General features: G+C 43.0%; 1 protein-coding gene across 8 annotated transcripts in view; it reads right to left on the reverse strand.

The window, feature by feature from the left end:
• The window catches only part of Fam184a (family with sequence similarity 184 member A), a 113625-nt gene that overhangs the window by 45451 nt on the left and 47735 nt on the right, over positions 1-20439 (reverse strand). For all 8 annotated transcript variants that reach the window (XM_029542400.1, XM_029542397.1, XM_029542396.1 and 5 more), the window contains exons 2-6: positions 13602-14456; positions 12264-12399; positions 9943-10124; positions 5830-6027; positions 546-668 (exon numbers count right to left, since the gene is read on the reverse strand). In XM_029542400.1, coding sequence (XP_029398260.1) covers positions 546-668; positions 5830-6027; positions 9943-10124; positions 12264-12399; positions 13602-14456 — 1494 coding nt within the window. The remainder of the gene's footprint in view (positions 1-545; positions 669-5829; positions 6028-9942; positions 10125-12263; positions 12400-13601; positions 14457-20439) is intronic.

Genomic DNA, 20439 nt, shown 5'->3' on the forward strand with positions numbered 1-20439 from the left:
CTCCTTGGGTACTTTCTCTAGCTCCTCCATTGGGGACCCTGTGTTCCATCCAACAGCTGACTGTGAGCATCCACTTCTGTGTTTGCCAGGCACTGGCATAGCCTCACAAGAGTATATTAGGGCTGTTTTTTACTGCTAGCATTTTTCTTATATTCTATCCTTAGCCTTTGATTTCCAAGACTAAATAATATTTTCCTATCAATCCAACAATTTGTTTTCATAGCCAGTTAGCTAGGCCCTACAGTTTCTCTCTTGAGAATGAGGCCCTGTGGACGGAGACTGAGCTGCCGTTCCGCAGAGCAGCTGCTCCCCGTGCACCCAGGAAGGTGCAGCTCTGGAGACTTTGCTTCCCTCCACAAAAACCACTGCTGGCTCATGTGTTTGACAGTGAATGTTTACATAATAGGATATAAACACAGCGTTAGAAAGTCCAGCACGGAGTCAAGATCTTTGGCCAGTTTCCTCACCTACCTATGCACTGGCATCAGATTAAGTTACTAAAAAGTGTATCTGCAACGTAGGCAAAAGGCCTAAAGAGCTCTTGCCTCCTGATTGGCTGAAGTCAGCTTGTCTCCCAGTGCTTGCTTTAGATTTTCCAGCTCTAGTTGGAGCTGATTTTTATCCTCTTCCAGACTCAGTTTCTCCTTTTTATATTGTTCCTCCAATTCCTTAGAAAGAGAAGAAAAATTTAAAAATTAGTAAGATTATAGTACTATATTTCTGATGATTCTAATAAAGACAGTCCTGTTAATAGTTTACTTTTCACATCAGCTCTCCCTGTAAATAAGGTCATAGTTAACTGTGATGCCATTTAATTCTCTCTCTTTTTTTTAAATGAATCTTTTTTTTTTAAGTTTTATTTTTATTTTTATATGTTAAGTACACTGTAGCTGTCTTCAGACACACCAGGAGAGGGCGTCAGATGTCATTACGGATGGTTGCTGGGATTTGAACTCAGGACCTTCAGAAGAGCAGTCGGTGCTCTTAACCACTGAGCCATCTCTCCAGCCCCGCCATTTCATTCTCAATGTGGTAGATCAAACCATTCTGATATAGCCATTAGGTATTGCTTTTAGTCATAAGAGTGCTTGACTGGCTAAGCTACTGTAGAAAACCAGGAAAGCATGAAGTAAACGTCAATTTGGCACAAAAAAGCTAGTGTTCTACTTCTCTTGAATTCTCCATATTTTGACATTTATGTACAAAAATTCCTCTATCATTTCTGGAATTCATTGTTCAAACATGGAGTGTAGGTGAGAACAAGCAAGAGCAAAATGAAGGAAACTGGTTTGTAAAATCAGTTAAACTGATATCTGCTAAAGTACTTGCCGATTTTCTAGGCATGCTACTTAATGCCTCGGCCTTACAGGCAGTAAGATGTGGTAGGACACCTGCTCTAATAACCCACAGGACCAAATAAGGAGTTACTTCTCTCTCATCAGAGAGAAGAGGGGATTTTCTAGGTAGAGAACTGATAAACTACAGAGAGAAAGTCAGTTGCTGGCATGACCACTTCATGGTACGGTTATGGGTGAGGTTTTTATTGTAGATAAAAGAGAGACCAGCCAGAGGCACGTGGATAAATCCAGGGTAGACAGAGAAAGAGACAGACGACTGGACATGGCCAGGGCTTTCTGTGAGAGAGGGAGATTAGCAGGAGATAGAGAATACGGAAAGCTTGGTGAGAGAAGCAAACATCACAGAGGGAACCAAGACAGCAGGAATAGCAGGGTTATAGGAGAATGAGCACCAGGTACTTGTGATTCTCAGGGAGCCTGGAGGCCAGGATGTGCTTTGATATACGGACAGGTGCTGCGGGCAGCCACATCCTCTGCCAGGAGTAAGGGAAATGACTCTTTTTTGTAGCGGGGGGGGGGGGGGGGACTAGTTTCACAAGTTCCTGAGGAATTCTGGCTTTTACCCAATTGTCCTCCTTCAATCTAGGCTGAGCTCACTTCCGGGTGTATGAACTGCCCGTTTGGAGTCTGAGACTTGCAGTTTCCTTTGAACCTGACACTAAGTATGGTTTGAAGAGCAGAGCATGCCAGTTAAAACTAATGGCAGAGTAGAGGGGCACTGAGCCTCCTAGCAGAGGAAAAGGGATGTTTAAATACAATGGAGGTGCATATACATGCACAGCTTCATACTGCTTCTACAGTACAAGATAAAAATTGTGGTAAGGTTGTGCTACGGACCTCCATGACAAACTGGAGATGGACGGTATTTGGAGAGTAGCCATAGGTATTGATATACGACTGACACATACCTATGATTTAGTATGGTGAAGATATTTAAATGATAATCTACAGAGGGAAAGGTGAAACTGAGGAGCCTCCAGGGGGACAAGCACTAGTTTCCACAGGCTCTGAACTCTCTCCTGCAAGCTAGATTCTTCTAGCAAGATGTGACAGCAGTATGCAATAAACTCTGTAGGGAATGCTCCCAAGACACTGAAGCTCAGGGTTTCTCACTAGGGCCTCACTGCATGGGCATCCTCTCCCGAAGTTCCAGTAGGAAGTCAGGTAGTCTGCATCATGGCACTATTGGGGCATACAATTTAAGCAGGTGAGCTTTTCATATTGGGGGAAGATGGCGCCCTTCTGAAACCCCAGTTCCTAGGGGCTAAAGGTTAATCTGTCCAAGTAGAGTAATCTTGGGCTACACGATGGTTTCTGCACAGGCTATCTCTGTACACTTGTTCAGATGGTAAATTCCCTACAGTTACAGTAAGAAATATGATCCTTCTGTAATAAATAAGGAGGAGAGAGATCATATTAGCTTAACTTTGGTTTTCTTTTCACTGTCATAAACATATTAGTAACTAAGATCTTTTGGATAATTCTAATCTTTTTTTTTTCTTTAACTGAAAATAGATATTTTCCTCCTGATTATGGTTTCCTCTCCCTCTCTCCTCCCATTTCTTCCTCCCAGCCTCTCCCATTTAGAGCCACTCCTTTTCTGTCTCACTGGAAAGAAAAACAGACTTCTAAGGGAATATATATATATATATATATATATATATATATATAAAGATAAAACAAAACCTAATAGAGAAGGCACTAGAAGCAGAGACTCACTATTGGCACGCTCAAAACACTAAACTGGAAGCCAGAATATTTATGCAGAGGACCTAGCGCAGACCACCGCAGGCTGCCTCAGTCTCCGTAAGTTCTTTGTGTGCATTGATTATGTTGATTTAGAAGGCCTTGTTCCTTCCGTGCCTTCTACCCCGTCTGGCTCTTACACTCTTCCTGCCTACTCTTCTGGAGGGTTCCCTGAGCCCCGAGGGAGGGATTTGATGGAGACACCCCACTTAGGGCTGAAGGTTCCAAGGCCTCTCACTCTGCACAATGTCCAGCTGCGGGGGAGAAGCATCTGTACTGGGCACTGATCTGTTTCCCCTAAATTCTCTTTAAAAAATACACTGACACTAAAGAAACGGGGTTCTGGAAGAAAGCTAGTTTTAGCTTATATACTTAGCATGCTCATTGGGCAGCAACGAGGGGAGGGGCTGGCAGCAGGTAAGAAGCAAGCTGTTATGGCAAGTGGTACCCAGAAGGCAGCCCAGAGGGCTCTGTGGCAAATCCCTCCAAACAGGAGCATTCTCTTCAGGAGCTCAGGAGCCAGGAGGGAAGCAAAATGTCACAGGTATGGTGAAGGGAAAGAAAGCTTGCTGGGTTCTATAAGGTTGGTCCCAGCTTCATAAAAGCAGGAGGCAATGGCTGGGGAAGGGGCTCTGGCCAGCACAGCTGTGAGCATGAGTTTCTCAGGCCCCTGCAGCTAGTTGCCTGTACCATGTTGCAGGGCTTGTGAGCTGTCACCCATGTTGGGGTGGGCTTTTTGTAGATGCAGCTGCTTTTGAGTCATTCCTGCTCCTTGTAAGTAACCCCTCATCTGTGCACACTGGTGTAATTATTACTTTCGTCTGTTACAGCTTCTTTCTGGGGTGAGTAGGTGTGTATACTTCTTCCTCAAGGGAACCTCCAACACAACACAGAGCTTTTGAGTGTGTTCATATATAGGAAAGGCCAGGTCATCTTTCTGATGGCAAATACGTTCGCCATAAGTGGAGGTCTGGAAAGACAGCTCAGCAGTTAAGAGCACTGACTGTTCTTCAGAGGGACGCAAATAGGATTCCCAGCACCTACATGGTGGATCACAACCTTCTGTACCTCTAGTTCCACGGGATCCAATGTCCTTTGGCTTCTTTGGTACCAGCACACATGTGGTGCAAAAACACTCACACATAAAAATAAACACATCTAAATTATTTTTAAAAGGATGGTAAGTAATGTTAAGGCAGGTTTAAAGGTAGCTCAAAAATTAGAATTTAATAGGTAAGAGATGACTGGGAGTAATGAGGTAAAGACTCTTGTTTAAATAACGTCTAAAAGCAGGACACCATCAAGTAAGTGTATAAATAAAAGTGATAGACAATAGCCAGGGAAGTTGCAGTGTGCAGTGTGTGTGCATTAGTGTGCAACCCTGAGCAGTATGCAGTGTGTGTGCATTAGTGTGTACCCCTGAGCAGTGTGCAGTGTGTGTGCATTATGTGTACCCCTGAGCAGTGTGCAGTATGTGTGCATTAGTGTGTAACCCTGAGCAGTGTGCAGTGTGCATTAGTGTGTAACCCTGAGCAGAACACAGCCACCTCATTAAGCAGACACAGGACCACACAAGGAGGGGACATGTCAAGTGGCATGGAGAAAATGGCAATCAGTCTCAAGAGAGTGTGTCACTAATTTTTGTCTCTGCCTAGATGAACACATAATAGTTGAGATAGAAGCAACATTCTAAGAAAAATTTCTAATTTTTACATCTTAAAATATCCCAGTACTTATGCCACAAAATGAAGGGGTATCATGACAGGGAATCTAAATTTACATTCTATCTATTCCACTTAGTAAGGTTGGAGACACTAATCTTGAGTCATGAGTATCAAGGGATATATCACAGAAAAATCACTTATAAATTGTAAAGTGCAACTACATAAAACAGAGCCCTTATTAGCAAATGTCTGCAGGAGGGTAATTAAATGCCTTATGGTTTTAAAGAGCTGAGACCCAGGTCTGAACCTGTCTTACAGATTGCAGGGGACCTCGTGCATCCCCATAAGAGTAAACAGGGTGCAACAACCAGTCAAGATACAGAGAAAAAACTATGTATCAAATGTAACCACAGTATGAGACACATGACAACAAACATCAGTAACATTATTGATAACCACAGCTAGGGCATGCATGAGTGCCCAACACTTGTTCAGTACAGGAGCACTGTAGGACATATTATATCCTCTTCTGCCAGAAGGTGCCGAGGCGCAGCTTAGGGTCCATGCCATCACAGCCAACAAGCAAAGGGCTAAGTGTAAAGGTGTCAGGTGTGTCAGACAATTTGCATTTTCTGCTGTGTAATATTGCTGTCATATAGTACCATTAATAAGATGATTATTTAAGGAAGAAAAAAATAAACACACACACACACACACACACACACACATGAATAACATTCCCAGGGAAGTCATCTACTAGAAATATGTGTGTCGGTAAGTTAAGGCTTCCCGAGATGAACAGCTATCTCATGATGAAGAAGCCCCAGATGAAAGAGTGTTTGAATTACTGTTTATAGAAAGCAGTCTGTCTTAATAAAGCAGGTCTCCATCGGACTTAACGTAAGCCAGGCGTATCACGGCTAGCATCATGATTTAAAGCATGAGGACAAGACAGGAGCCGTGAAACTCCAGCAATTGTTCTTCCACAATACAAGTTGTGACGTACCACCGCCAGACTCCCGACAGTTTAAGCTGTAGTGGCGAATCAAGTTTGCACTCACCGTCTGTAGCTTTATCTTATCTCTGCTTGCATTGCTATGGACAGCTTCAATTGCCATGTGGTGCTTCCGAGCTAATTCTTCCAAAGTCTTCCCATGGGTCTCGTTTAACTGAGCCACCTCTCCTTCCAATCGATTTTGCAGGTTCTTAAGCTCCATTTCATAATATTCTTGCTGAGTTCTCTTTGCTTCATTTACTTTCTGGAATGAAAACCAAGATTAAGACCTGGCACCTGCTTTTCCATCAATGCTGTCAGTGTCTGAGTACCTTAGACAGATATAAACTGGAATGAACTCATTGCTTTGGGACCTACAATTTGGAACCTTACAATTGGTGTTCTCAGAGAGTGACAAGGTAGATGAGGCAAAAATAAAATAATTTAAATTAAGAAATAAAATATAATGAAATGTTGCTGTATTAGAAGCAAATGTGAGTTGGTACACTAGCAACCTTAAAGGATAAAGGTTTGTGTGCAGTACATGAAATGGCTTACCCATTAACCACACAAATAATAATATTCAACACAGATTGGGTGCCAGTTACATGCTTTTTTTACCAATCACAAGCCACCAATGAGAGGAAGTAAAAGACAGTGGCAATGCAGTGTATTGATCTGTATGAAAGACAGTGGCAATGCAGTGTATTGATCTGTATGAAAGGGTGTCTATTGTATGTTGCTAGAGTACAGAGAAAAGGTGTGTAACTTCTGTCTGGCTCTCTCTCTCTCTCTCTCTCTCTCTCACACACACACACACACACACACACTCTCTCATACACATACACACACAGAGACAGACAGACAGACAGACAGACAATGAGTCGATTCAATAAGGATTCAATTAGGGAGAAGAAAATACCAAGCAGGCAATGACATGCTCTCACACTTAACTTTCACAAGCCCAGAAGGCACCCAAAGATGTCTCATGTCAAAAGCATAGACTCATAACCATTTCCATGGCCTTTCAGCAGTTTGAAAGGTGAAAAAGTAGTTAACCACGGGACAAAGATGCAGGGAGACAGAAGGCCTAATGCAGTCTAATGCACACAAGTTACCACAGGCCATAGAATCCTGGGAATACTGAATGAACAGTAATGGCACTCCGAAACAAGCATGAGTCAAATAACAAAACAGATCTTCACACTACGAACTAGGATTCTTATTCTGGAGGGAATGAGAAATCACACATATGCATACATCCATGAGAAATCATAATATACTTCATATATAGTTCATGATATATAGTCATCTTTGTAATAGGTTCAGGAGAAAAGCTAGGAAGTTGTTACTACCATCCAGAAAAGCAATGACGCCTACTTCAACTCATGATCTGTGGGTGGGTATGAAGAGAAGATGGTATAGAAGCATATGAGGGGGGTGGGGCCAACAGGACTTGGTGATGGATAAGGAGATTGGAGGAAAGGCATCAGCAATTCCTCCCCTGACTAGGTTAAGTAACAAATTTAACTAACAAAGTTTTAAGGAGAGAGAATTTCTATGCATATTTCAATGACATGTTTATCAAAACCATAAATAGAGACATTGTGTGGAAAGTTAAATAGATAAGGCTCAGGGGAAATGACTTTGCAACTATCAGTGAACAAGTGGAGCTTGTTACTGGAATAGATGAGTGTGTGGAATAAAAGAGAACCCTGGGCTCATCTTGCCAGGAAAGTCATTATTGTAGCTTGCAGGGTTCACAGCTGGGTACTGTGTTGTATTGGTTACTTTGCTCCCTTGGAAGCAGACACAGCAGTTTCTGGCACTACGAAAGCCGGAGCGAAATTTCCTGGTGAGTACCAGCTTGATTTCCCATCATCCAACAGCTCAAGCTTGTGATGTCTTCAGCAGCGGGGTCTTATCATCAAGTTCTGGAACACAACTAAGACCAATCGTAATGACAGCAGGAGTTTTAGGAGTTTACTGTGGTGGTTTGAACAGGTTTGGACCCCACAGACTCATGTGTTTGAATGCTTGGCCCATAGGGAGTGGCACATTAGGAGGTGTAGCTTTGTTGGAGTAGGAGTGGCTATGTTGGAGGTGGAGGGTGGGGGTTTTGAGATCTCCTATACTTAATTTATGCCTGGTGTGGCACAGTTTCTCCCCTGCTGCCTGCAGAACTCTCAGCTCCATCTTTAGCACCACGCAGGTCTATGTGCTGCCCTGCTACCCACCATGAGGGAAATGGACTAAATCTCTGAAACTTAAGCCAATCCTAATAAAATGTTATCCATTAAAAGAGTCGCTGTGGTCATGGTGTCTCTTAGCAGCAATGAAACCTTAACTAAGGCAGTAACCAATTGCTATCAAATTTAAGACCTGTTTCACAAGACAGAATGGTTAGTGTTCTGGGAGTGTCACCTGGGCTAAAATCCTATGGCTGGGTGGATCATAGGCCCTAGGGGAAAACCTACTATCATTCTGTTCAATTAACAACGTATTAAGCTGTCCCCCATGCACTTCTACATATATGTTTCTGCGGCTTTCAATTCTCAGCAGTGAAGCTTCGTTTATGCAGTAGATGGGATTGCTACGGGGACTCACATGTGGTCAGAGTGCAGAGAATAAGAGGCTATAGAGTGCTCAGCTTAAATGGGACTTCTGTACCACACTCCTTACCCACAAGGCGCAGGAATCGACTCAAGAAGAAGAGCCAGAAAGATGGTAAGAGTTAAGGGTGGAAGACTGCTTTGACGCAAGTGTTTTATGGCCATTATAGGACCACTGCAAATGTGAGTTCACAGTGGGCCATGGCAGATGAGCAAGACCTGCACAAGACCAAGCCAGCCAAAGTCCCAGCATGGATGGAGTGCACAGAAATCCTACCTCTGGCAGCCAATGGCTGCGGAGGGGAAAAGAGGCAGTGTTCTTGGGGTTTAGTTTAGTTCTCACTAGGCTGCCTGTTGCACTGGGTGGCCTGACACCCATACACTTACTGGAAGCCTCAGTACTCAGTGGGCTTACATACAGCTCACGAATTTGGAAGGGAACAGATATACGAGAAAGACTTGATCAAAGCACATTATAACATATTCATGTGTGAGATTCTCAAACAATAATCATTTTTACTGCTAGGAAAATCTCTACTGCTGAGAGTGGGGGAGGTATAAACAGTACAATGTACGATGATGCACCAGGTCTCCTGATAACTACGGACTGGGAAACTGAGGCAAACCCAGCTTCAATGGCACAGGGGTAAGAGAAGCTAGTATCAGGTTAAGAGTGAGCCGGAATGAGCAGAAAGCACCAGCAGATACTTCTAAATATACTTAAACATTGATGGGAAAAGGGAGAGGATAACCCAAACTCACTCTTGTTCGGTGGGAGAAACAATCCCTGGGTTTCTATGAAACTGTCCATAAACAAGATGTAGCTGTGGCCAACCCAACGCTGCTGTAAGAACTTTCACAACTTGATTGGAGTCATCTTTTTACTTTTGTAAAAATTCCCTAGGTTCCAGACATCATACTATAGTCCTGTGGTCTTAGTTACCAGGGAGGCTGACGTAGAGGATTACAAGTTCAGAGACAGCCTTAGTGGAGTCGTAAAGAACTCTGTCTCACAATACAGAGCGAGAAGGACCTGGGGATAGAGCCCCGAGGCAGAGCATTTCCCCAGCACAGGTAAGGCCCAGGGGTGCAGGCCTTAAAAAAACAAAACCCAAAAACAAAAACAAAAACCTAAACCAGAAAGATAGGGAGGGAGGGAGGGAGGGAGGAAGGAAGGAAGGAAGGAAGGAAGGAAGGGAAGGAGGGAGGGGGAAGGACAGAGAAGGAAATAGGGGAGGGTAAGGGAGAGAAAGAAAAGAATTCCTAGGAGTATATGCAATAACATATTTCATTTATGTAAAAAGTGTGTTGAGTGTAATCTATAATAAAATATAAATCTCATTCAATTTCTGGCTTGAAATAAATAGAAATTCTTAGATTTTTTTAATAATATAGATTATTATCCAAATATTTCGAATGCATACATAAAATTGCATAGCCTACCTTTAAACTCATTTCCTCAAAAACAAACAAAAACTAGTCTAAGGAACGTATGTCCCCCATGCAGCAGGACTGGGGATCTGCACTTCCTTCCTCTCCTCCCTCCACCCATCCACCCATCACAGTACCTTCTCCAGCTCCAGCACCTGCTGCTTCTGTTCTTCATCCAGACTCTGCGTTCTGCTCTGCAAAAAAGCTCTTTCCTCTTCCAGCTGACACAATCTCTCGTTGGCTCTGAATTTTTCTGATTCTAAGTCTTTAATTGTAACTTCTTGGTTCATCTGAGTTGCCTGAAGCATTCCAATATGACCTAGAAACCGCCCCCCACAAAGAAAATCTCCTTAGTTTATAAGTCTGTCACTATGAGCGTGTGCCTCTAGTGACACAACTGTACTTCACGCCTGAGTGGTCCCAGCTGTCTCTTTGGCTTCCTGGCTGTACAGAGGGAAATAATCACCATGGGAATGTCTTACCCAGTTATACTCCCTTAGAATACAAAGTCCAGTTTTACACCACTGATGGTCCCCGGTACCAACCCCATTTTTTAAGAAGGAAAAGATGCAAGGTAAACAAGTTACCATAGGAACAACTCCTCAGTAGCTTGAGGAGAAGTGTCCTGGGAGCAACTACAGAAAGAGGATGCACTGACAAGCTCTATGAAATGAAAATGGGCTGTTTATTCTCTTCTCTTCTTTCTTTCCCTCTCCACCCCTCCATTTTTCTGTCTGTCTTTGTCTCTGTCTCTGTCATTCTCTGGGAAAATTTGTGTGCAAGGAACAAAGGTTGCAGCTGAGTCTACGTTGAATTTGTTTTCGATAAAGATTGTATTGAAAAGTAGAGGAGAGCAAAATTATAAAAACAAACTAAATGACAGTTAAACTGGGTGGGAGGTGCAGGAAGAGTAGTTGGGCCAGATATGATCACGACATACTGTTTACATATTTGAAACTGTGAAAGAATAAACCGAAGACTTATTTAAAATGGGTAAGGGGAAGGGAGAGAACCGAGTGTGGGAACAGGTTTGCATAGAAAGCATCCTTTAAGGCAGAGGTTTCCAGAGAACCCTGGGCGAACTGCACCAGACTCCCTGGGAACTCCAGTCAGAACAGCCTACAGCGGCCCAGTGAGTAGGAAATCCTGAGGGAAGGCCTGGCATCTCTGGGATCACAAACTGCCTGAATGATTCTGATGGATGCCGGAGATCATTTAAAATGACTGGTTTGTAGGCAAGACAATTCGCCAGTGAGCCAATCAAAATTAAAGGTGTTCCTGAAAACAGCTTCACTGGATAGGAGACACCATCCACTTAGACAAAAAGCAGCTCCAGACTTGACGCGGATCAGCATCTGTCTACTAAGGGCTGTGCACTGAAGACCACTGCCACATCACATGGGCGACTAAGCTGTCCTGTGTCAACTCACCTTTGTTCCCTACATACAAATTCTTTCACAGTCAGCCAGTCAGACAGACAGACAGACAGATGGATAGACAGAGGAAGGGAGGGAGGATAGAGAAGCATAAATGGCTCATTTTCATTCACCGGGAAAAATATACTCCTAAGGCCAAAAAAATGTGACATCCTGAGGCAGGATAGAAAGACAGGGGACAAGATGGGGACATGGAAAGGAGAGGAGCCACCTGGTTCCAAAGCTTAGGTGAGGTCTCTCACCAACTGAAAGTCAAGCATCCCAGTGCAATTAGCATGTGCTGTGAAAACTGTTTTACTTAAAGACAATCCTCCTTTTACATAAGGATATTCATAAATAAAAATGTAGAAACAGCAACATACCATGCTTGAGGCCTGAGCATACTTAGCTTTGAGTTTCACAAACTAGGCTATTAACTATGGTCGACAGTAAATGGTTCCTGTGATTTGGGCATGCTACCCTGGATATAATCCTAGCTTGGAACACCCCAGGAATGTCCTTTCAACCTCAAATTCCACGACAGCTATAAAGATGACAACTGAAAACCCACAAACATTGTAAGAATGAGATAGGAAAATGCAGAGAAGCCTGGGGCCACGTGTGTGTCTTATTCAGTGATCACCCCTTATCTGTTGACCCAGGGTTTGAATCTATATTTTAAAAAAAAATCCCTTCAGGCAAACAATTCTGCTTCAACCTGGCTCATCCCGAGAATCCTGTCTGCAGTGAAGTCATAGACCTAGCTTGACCTTGGTATGAGGAACCCCACAAACTGCTAGTGGGGAGGAAACTGTGCTCCACAACTGTTGGCAATCATCCCATCATTCCAATGTTATCATCACTCAGAACATATTAGAGACTTCTCAAATAAAAAAAAGCACAGTCTAGACAGTTTCAAAATACCAGGAAGAATGGTAAATATTAAATTAGAAGAGCTGTCAAAATGTTCAGATATTGTGTTGAATGAACGGCGAAGCCTCTGGTTTTTGTGGAGCAGTGCACCAAGCTATGGGTAGACATACTAGCTTTGAGAACAAGATCTGAAGCTTGCTCTTGCAATCGCTCCCGGGCGGCTGCTAGCTCGCTCTCCACTTCCTTGTGCTTGCTTAACAAGGCCATTTCTCCCTCCTTGGCATCGTCAAGCTGTTTTTGAAGAACCTAAGGAAGATCATATAGCCATAATCAAAATGCAAGCATGATGCTAAGCTGAAAACTTTTCTTTAAATTACAAGCATCGCATTTCTCTTAGCAGCAAGTTCCTTGTAACTAGGACTACTTAGTTTCAAGTCTAACATGAGGTAACATCACATGACCCAATAGAGGAAGCCTATTTCTACCATGCCTATTGCAGTCTAATGCTCTACAGATACTAACATGGCCAGGAAGCCTTCTGTGCCAGGGCAATTAAACTTGCGGAGGCTTTTGACATCCTTTCCACACATGGGCTAGCTCTTATAAATTTCACTTTTAAGAGCAATACTTTCTTTGTTCAATGTCTAAATATCAAAGAATGAGGCAGATGTCCTTAATAAAGAGAAAAAGAAAAGCACAATTAATCCCTAAGCTCAATATTTCTACTCTCCCAAGCCACTTCTATAAATACCAGTAAGCTGTTTAGATGAAATCCATTTATAGTATCAACGGGGTCTTAAACTTATCTTTCTGGGTGCTTGCTATATGAATTTCTAACTGAATAGGTAAAAGTAATAAAGATTACCCCTTCTACTTTTTTTTCCTCACAAAGACAAAGAAAAAAAGTTGGGAAAGGGGCTTTGAGTGGTATGAACATAAACAGCCAATGCTAAAGCCAGCCAGGCTGATTTTCAAATCAACAAATTAATATATAAAAAGTTGATACATAAAGTAGGTAAGGCTAAGCAATGGCTTAGCAGCTAAGAGTATTTGCTGCTTTTGCGGAGAACTCGGATTCAGTTTCCAAGCACCCACATGGTAGTGTACAACCATCCATACAAATATAGTATTGTAAAACACCCATACACATAAAATAAAATAAATCCAGAATAAACTTCTTAAAGTCGTTGAGCATCTACCATCCAAAAAAAATCCTCCTGAAGCTGGGGCAAGGGGCAAAGCCAGAGCTAGGGAGGCAGAAGCTGGGAAACCCTGGAGGATACTGTTCAGCTAGCATGAACAGCTGAAATGACAAATGAAGTCCTCTCGTTTCAGCAAAAGACCCTCCTCAACATAGAAGACGGAGAGCGATCCTAGAAAACACCCAATGTCAACCTCAGTTTCCACATACGTATGTGGACGCACACCCACATTAACACATAAACACACATGCTCACACACCACGTACATACAAAGAAAGAAGAAACCCTACATAGCCCCCCTCTCACCTGTACATTGTTCTCTGCCGTGGCCAGAGCCATCTGCAGCTTTTGGCATTTGTCGAGAAGGCTACTGGCTTCATCCTGCACCATCTGCAGCTCTGTCTTCAGTTTTCCTATGGTTTTTCGTAAAATGGCCTCTTGCCCCTGGAACTCTTTGCGAAGATCGGCCTCCTTGTCCCTGCTGGCCTGCAAGCTTTCAGCTGTGAAGAGCTGTGACCTTTTCAAATTATCAAGCTCGCGCTCATAAAATACTTGGGCTTTGCTCAGCTTGCCCTCGTACTCCTCGATGAGCTGTTTCTTTTCGTGTCTCAGCTCTTGGATGGTGTTGTTCAAGGCCTCCACCTCCATCCTGTGCAGTCCCTCAGCTTTCTCCTGCCCCAGGTTCATGGAGGAGCTGTGGTTCTGCTGTGACTTCAACAGCTCTTGGACTTCGAGCCTGTGAGTGGTTCTCAAATCTTCCAGGGCCGACTGTTTGTCGTTTTCAAACTGAACCTGGAGCTGCCCAAAGCTCCGCAACCTTTCTTCGAATTTCTTCCTTATCTCTTCGACCTCCCGGGACATGGTTACTATGCGCTGAACATGCTGGGCCTCTGCACAAAGTTGCATGTCCTCAACTCTGCGCTTATAGGCTTCAAACTCGGTCAAAGCCTCCTGCTTCATTTTCATGTGATCTTCTAAAGACGCTTCCAAAACTTGAATCTTTCTCTTAAGGTCTAACTCTTCGGTCACCTTGCTTTTGTATAGTAGTATTTTTTCTCTTGTTTCTGCAAGGATTTGTTGGATTTCTTCTTCATGGGCATCCTTGAGGGCCTGAATCGCAGAATCGTGTTCATCATTTCTAGTATTCAAAGCATATATTACCTACATGGTTTTGAAGAAGAGAGAAGAATTCAGCACGTATTCTTTTACATCTCGAAGTTAATTCTTTCATTTAGATTGATTTTTTTCTACACACATATTATTGCTGGTAACTATTAAATACTGAGATATCAAGCAATTGTTTTTGTGCCTACAGATTGATTTGCTTTGCAGATTCTATCCTTGCATAGACTTTTAAACTGTTATTTTAAGATATTCAAGATGACTCATTTGCAAAACTGCATATGTACAATCCCAGCAGGAGGTTAAGGCAGAAGGTAAAAAGTTACTGCACACACAGTGAGTTCCAGGCCATCTTGGACTCCATGGAAAGACATCAGTCTATCTCTGTCTCTGTGCATCTGTCAGTCTGTCTGTCTATCTCTTTCTCTTTCTCCCCATTTTCCTTAAAAAAGAAATTCAAAATTAAGAATAATGTACTATAAATGAAAGGAAGAAAGGAATAGCAGAGGTCACCTGGCAAGAGAAGAACATTCCCTGCACAGTGCAGGCCAGTGTAGTGCGTGCCACAGAAGAGGAGGAGGAAGTCTCAGGTAAGGAGCCACTGTGCACTGTGTCCTTATCTCACATTCATGTGCATGGAGCTCTAGACACCAGGGTTCCCCAGAGCACTCTTTATGTGGGAAAGGGCCTACTTAGCTATACAAATGTTAGCAATTCCCTCTTCTAGATCCCTTATAGTTCGCTTTTGTTAAGGGATTAGAACTATTTTATTGACAATAAACAAAATGTGCTGTAGTAAGTCCAATCTAAATTTCTCTTGTCTTTGAAAACTCACTTAAGCAATTTAAACCTGACAGGGCCTGAGCCTCCGTATTTCCACAGAACACGAGGGAGCAGTAGCTCTCCAGTCTGAGGGAGCTCTAGAACCGCAGGGTTCAAGGATACAGGGTCAGTCTCCTTCCTCCAGATCACCCCTATGCCTTGGAGCTCTCAGGGGCACCTGAAGTAGATGTGATCATGTGGGACTGAACTCTTTTCAGTCTTTGAAACCCAATGTCACCTTCAAGTGGACAATGTTAGAATTGAGCTGAATTATAGACACTGAAGAAATCCACATATATTGTGGTGAGTGGAGAAACCACAGCAAACCACACAGAGTGTGCCTTTATCCCATCCCAAACATCCATTAAGATGAATGATCAGGGTGGACTTGGTGGCACACGCCACTCATCCCAATAATCAAAAGGTGAAGGCCAAGACATGGCCATGAACTTATGGCCAGGCTGGACTACACAGTGAGTACCAGACTAGTCAGGGATAGCAATGCTTTCTCTAAAACGAAACAAAACAACAACAAAAAACAAATAAAAATCATAGAGAAAAAGAACAAAAAAGACAAGTAAAGGAAGGAAATTAAACAAAAGAAAGACAAAGAGAAGCCCACTGGTCAAAATGCCTAGAGCAAAGCAGAAGGTTTGGGTCATTTTAAAATAAGAATCTTATACATAGATTCAAATGAACAGGGTAAAGGAGATGGGAGGATTCCTGAAGCTGGTTGGACAGACATCCTAGAGGAATCCATGAGCTCTAGGCTCAGTGAAAGACCCTGCCATCAAGGGGAGACACCAACTTCAACCTTGAGCCTCCATGCATGCACACTAGTGTAAGAGCATCTGCACACATGGGTGCACACATCTACATTGATAAGTGTACACACATGCACACACGTGCGCACACACACAAATATATCTACAAATATAAGTAAAAATAAGACACACTTTGCTCCATCACAGGTTCCTTTCTGGAGGGAGTATATATGTATGTTGTGTCTCCCCAAGAAAGGCCTGTCACACACAGAAAATTGATTCTTGATGTTTGCGACTCAGGTTTATGGTGCTTTATCATAACAGTCTGATCCTATTAATACACTGGTATATATCAATATGTTCCTGCTGAAATTTTAACTAGAAATAAAGTATGTTCATTGTCCAAAAAGAACATTTATAATAAACACCATCCTCCAAAACAAAATGTATCACATTAACTTATTAACTAAAGTCAGTTTTTATTCCAGGGATGCAAGAATACACAAATTAAGGAATTTTAAAAATAGATCTCCAATAACTCAAGAAATAATAACAAGCATAAACAAGCAGGATTAAATTAAATTAAAAAGCTTTGGAACAGTTAAAGAAATAACTGAGTAAAGAAACAATATACAGAATGAGAGAAGATATTTGCCAGCTATACTTTTAGGAGGGATTAATATTCAGAATATATAAAGAAGTCAAATTATTCAACAGCAAAAGGCTAAGTAACCCATTTACTAAATAGTCAAAGGATATGAATAGATACTTCTCAAGGTTCAAATGGCCAATAAGTATAGTACATGAGAAAAGTGTTTAATATCCTAAGCAGTCAGGGAGGTGACATGGAGGGGGCCAGTAAGTGACATGGAGGGGGCTCAGAGAGTAAAGGAGCTTGCCTCAAAGCCTGACAACATGAGTTCAACTCCCAGAACAATTCGCAGAGCCCACATGGTGGAAGGAGAAAACTGACTCCTCCAAGTTGTCTCCTGAGCTTCGTGCATGCGGAGTGGCATGAATGCACACACACAATAAACAAATACATAAATATGTAAATAAATACTTCATTTTTTTGGTCTTCAATAACTTTAATATGCTTGATAGATAGATCCCTAATCCCAACTTTGCCATCTGAAAGATCTGTACTGAAACTCCTAAACTGGAGCACCTTCCCGTAGCATGAGTACTAGTTATTTGAGGTGAGGGCTCTAGTTAGGTGCCAGATGGACTTTTTCTTGTTCAATGAGATATGTGGGTGTTGTCTTCAGCAATAAGGGCTTAACATCAGATTGTGGCAAGTGACCAATAGCCTTAGAAATAGCTTGGGTTGTTTGGGCGTTTCAGTGGGTCCTCTTTGTGGACAACTCAATTAGATATAACCCAGTTCCAGAAGTGGAGGCTTCATTTGGTGACAAGAGATGTCCAGTGAGGGCTCTATCTCCCCTGTTATTTGGTGATCCCATTTAGATCACCTTCACATATGTATGTATTTTAAGTTTTCATATGACCCCTCGAATGACCCTTAGTTTTAGCTGTCCATCCCTGCATCTCTCCCTGATGAATCTTTCCCCTCCCTACCCTATTTCATCCTCCTCTTGTACTAATCCCCACTTCCTCATCCATCCACAGCTATCTACTCTATTCTGTTTCCCCTAGGGTGATCTATCACCTTCCCTAAGCCCTTACCTAACTTCTGTGCTTATATGGATCATAGCTTCCTTATCAAAGACTTAACTGCTAACATCCACATATAAGCGAACACACACCATATTAAGTGATACTTTAAAACTTTTAAAGGGGCTAGAGAGATGGTTCAGTGGTGACAAGCATGAGCTACTCTTCCTAACCCTGCATGGTCACTCATAGCAATCTGTAACTCTGTTTCCAGGGGATCCAACACCCTTTTTTCTGGCTTCCACAAGTGTAGGTGGAGGCACTGATAATTAAAATCTAGCTCCCTAATTGGTTCATGATTGGATCAATAAAGACAGCAGAAGCCAATCACTGGGCAAAGGATAAGGTGGGATTTCCAGGTCGGACAGGGAGAGAAGAGGACAGAAGGAACCGGGAGGTAAAGCAGACCTGGGGGCTAGTAGATGAATTCTAATATAGAATAGCTGTTGAGCTTAGGAAAATAAAATTCCAAGCCTAGCGGCTGTGTCATTTGGCTGATTTAGAAATATTAAGATTGTCTGGTGTTTCCCATTTGCAATGATTCAGGTGGGCAAGCGAGAGGGTGTAACTGTGGAGCGGACATTGGCAGAGCAGTCGGTTGGTGGACTGCGAACCAACAGTAGCTCCAGGCATTCTCAGGAGGGATGGGTGGTGGGCGGTGTAGCAGGCCAGCAGTGGGAGCTGGGTGAGAAGGACATTTCCTTTCCAGCACTGAGCAAGGAGACGCCGGCAGCACTCTCGGGAATATTGGTGGCAGTCATTCTTAGGGATCTTGGTTAGCTGGCCATGGGGGCTGGTTATCAGAAGGCAGGCAAGCTGCTGATCACGGAGCCTAGCCTGAGCAAGCGTTGCACTTTCAAAATTACACGCAACACACAGGTACCAAGCATATTCACAGTACACAAACATGCATGCACATGTTGCACAGATAAAATAACCATACATGTAAAAAAGTAAGAAATTTTAAAGACATGGACATTCTATCCACACCAGCCAGAATGGCTATCTATCATCTAGCACACAGAATAAGGAATACTTCGGATGCAAGGGAGCATGAATTCCTCTGTCCACACCCTCCAGTATGTTGTTTCTCTGTAGCCATCACTCTAACTGGAGTAAAAAGGGATCTCCAAGTCATTTTAACTTGCATTTCCCTCGTGGGTAGTGAAGTCAAACATTTTTTTCTGTTCATTTCTGTGGTGGTTTGAATAAGAATGACCCCGTAGGCTCACATATCGGAATGCTTAGCTGTTAGGGGACGGCGGTACTTGACAGGAATTAGGAGGCATGGCCTTAATGGAGGAAGAGTGTCCCTCGGAGTGGGTTTTGAGGTTTCAAGAGCTCCTGCCAGGTTAGGTGCCTCTCTTCCTGCTGACTGAGGATCCAGAGGTAGAACTCTCAGCTACGTCTCTGTCACCATGTCTACCTGTGTGTTGTCATGCTCCCTGACATCGAAATGGACTAACCCTCTGACCCTGTGAGCCAGTCCCAATTACATGCTCTCTCTTAGAAGAGTTGCTGTGGTCATGGTGTCTCCTAGTTTCCCCTCTGAAAACCCCCTATCCTCTCCCCCTCCCCCTGCTCCCCAACCCACCACTCCCGTTTCCTGGCCCTGGCATTCCCCTATACTGGGGCATAGAGCCTTCACAGGACCAAGGGCCTCTCCTCCCACTGATGACCAAGTAGGCCATCCTCTGCTATTGTATTCTTTAATTTCCTGTTCTGTAGTTGTGTCTGTATTTTCTTTCTTTCCTCTTCTTCTTTTTTTAGTTCTATGTATTAATCCCATCAGGTATATAGCAAGTAAAGACTTTCCTGTTACAAGTTAGGTGGCCTCTTCACTCAATCACCTGCTTCCTTTTCTGGGCAGCAGCGTTCTCCTCCAGGAGCTGCTGTTTGTCAGCTGTTGACACTATCTCTTGAGCAAGCAGGCTCGTATCCACAGAAGGCCCATAGGTCAAATTCCTTAACTCACTTTCTCCTTGAAATGTTAGAGTTTCAGATCTTCCATTAAGGTCTTTGATCGATCTTGAGTTGATTTTTGTGAAGGGTGAATTTCATTCTTTTAACATGTGGATTTTCCCAGCATCATTTGTTAAAAAGGTTGTCTTCTCCAATGTCAAAACTCAGCCACATGGGTTTCGCATCTGTGTTCTATGTCTCCTTGTCTGTGTGTCTGTCTTCAGGACCCCACTAGCCTTGTCACTATGCTCTACAGTATTAGGCATAGTGATACTGCTAGCATTCTTCTTTTTGCCTAGGAGCCCTTTGGCTCTTCAAGGTCTCTTGTGTTTCTACATGAATTTTAAGATCTGATTTGTTTTCTACTTGTGTAAAGCATGACACTAGAATCTTGGTGATGAATACAGTGAACCTGAAGAACGGTCTGGGCAGTACAACCATTCCTGCAATGCTAATTCTGCCAATGCAGCAAGGCAGAGGGCTTTCATTTAATTCTAGTAACTTCTTCAATTTATTTCTTCTTAGTTATAAAGTCTTAATTCTAGTTCCTAGTGAACCCCCTCCCACAACATGACCCATCAAATGAATCACTACGATCAGAATCAGAAAATTAGATCAGAATCTAATTTTCTCAAATGTTAGAGGATGAAGCACAGGGAGAATCTGAGACTAAAGAAACAGGGAGAGGATGGTACAAAGGGGGATAGTACACACTCTGTGAAGGGCAGTGGGCTCCGGACTGAGGTGTGTGAACACTGTCAGCACAGGGCAGGGGGAGGGATGCGGGGGAGGGATGCGGG

This window comes from Mus pahari, chromosome 9, assembly GCF_900095145.1.
Source record: "Mus pahari chromosome 9, PAHARI_EIJ_v1.1, whole genome shotgun sequence".
NCBI lineage: Eukaryota > Metazoa > Chordata > Mammalia > Rodentia > Muridae > Mus > Mus pahari.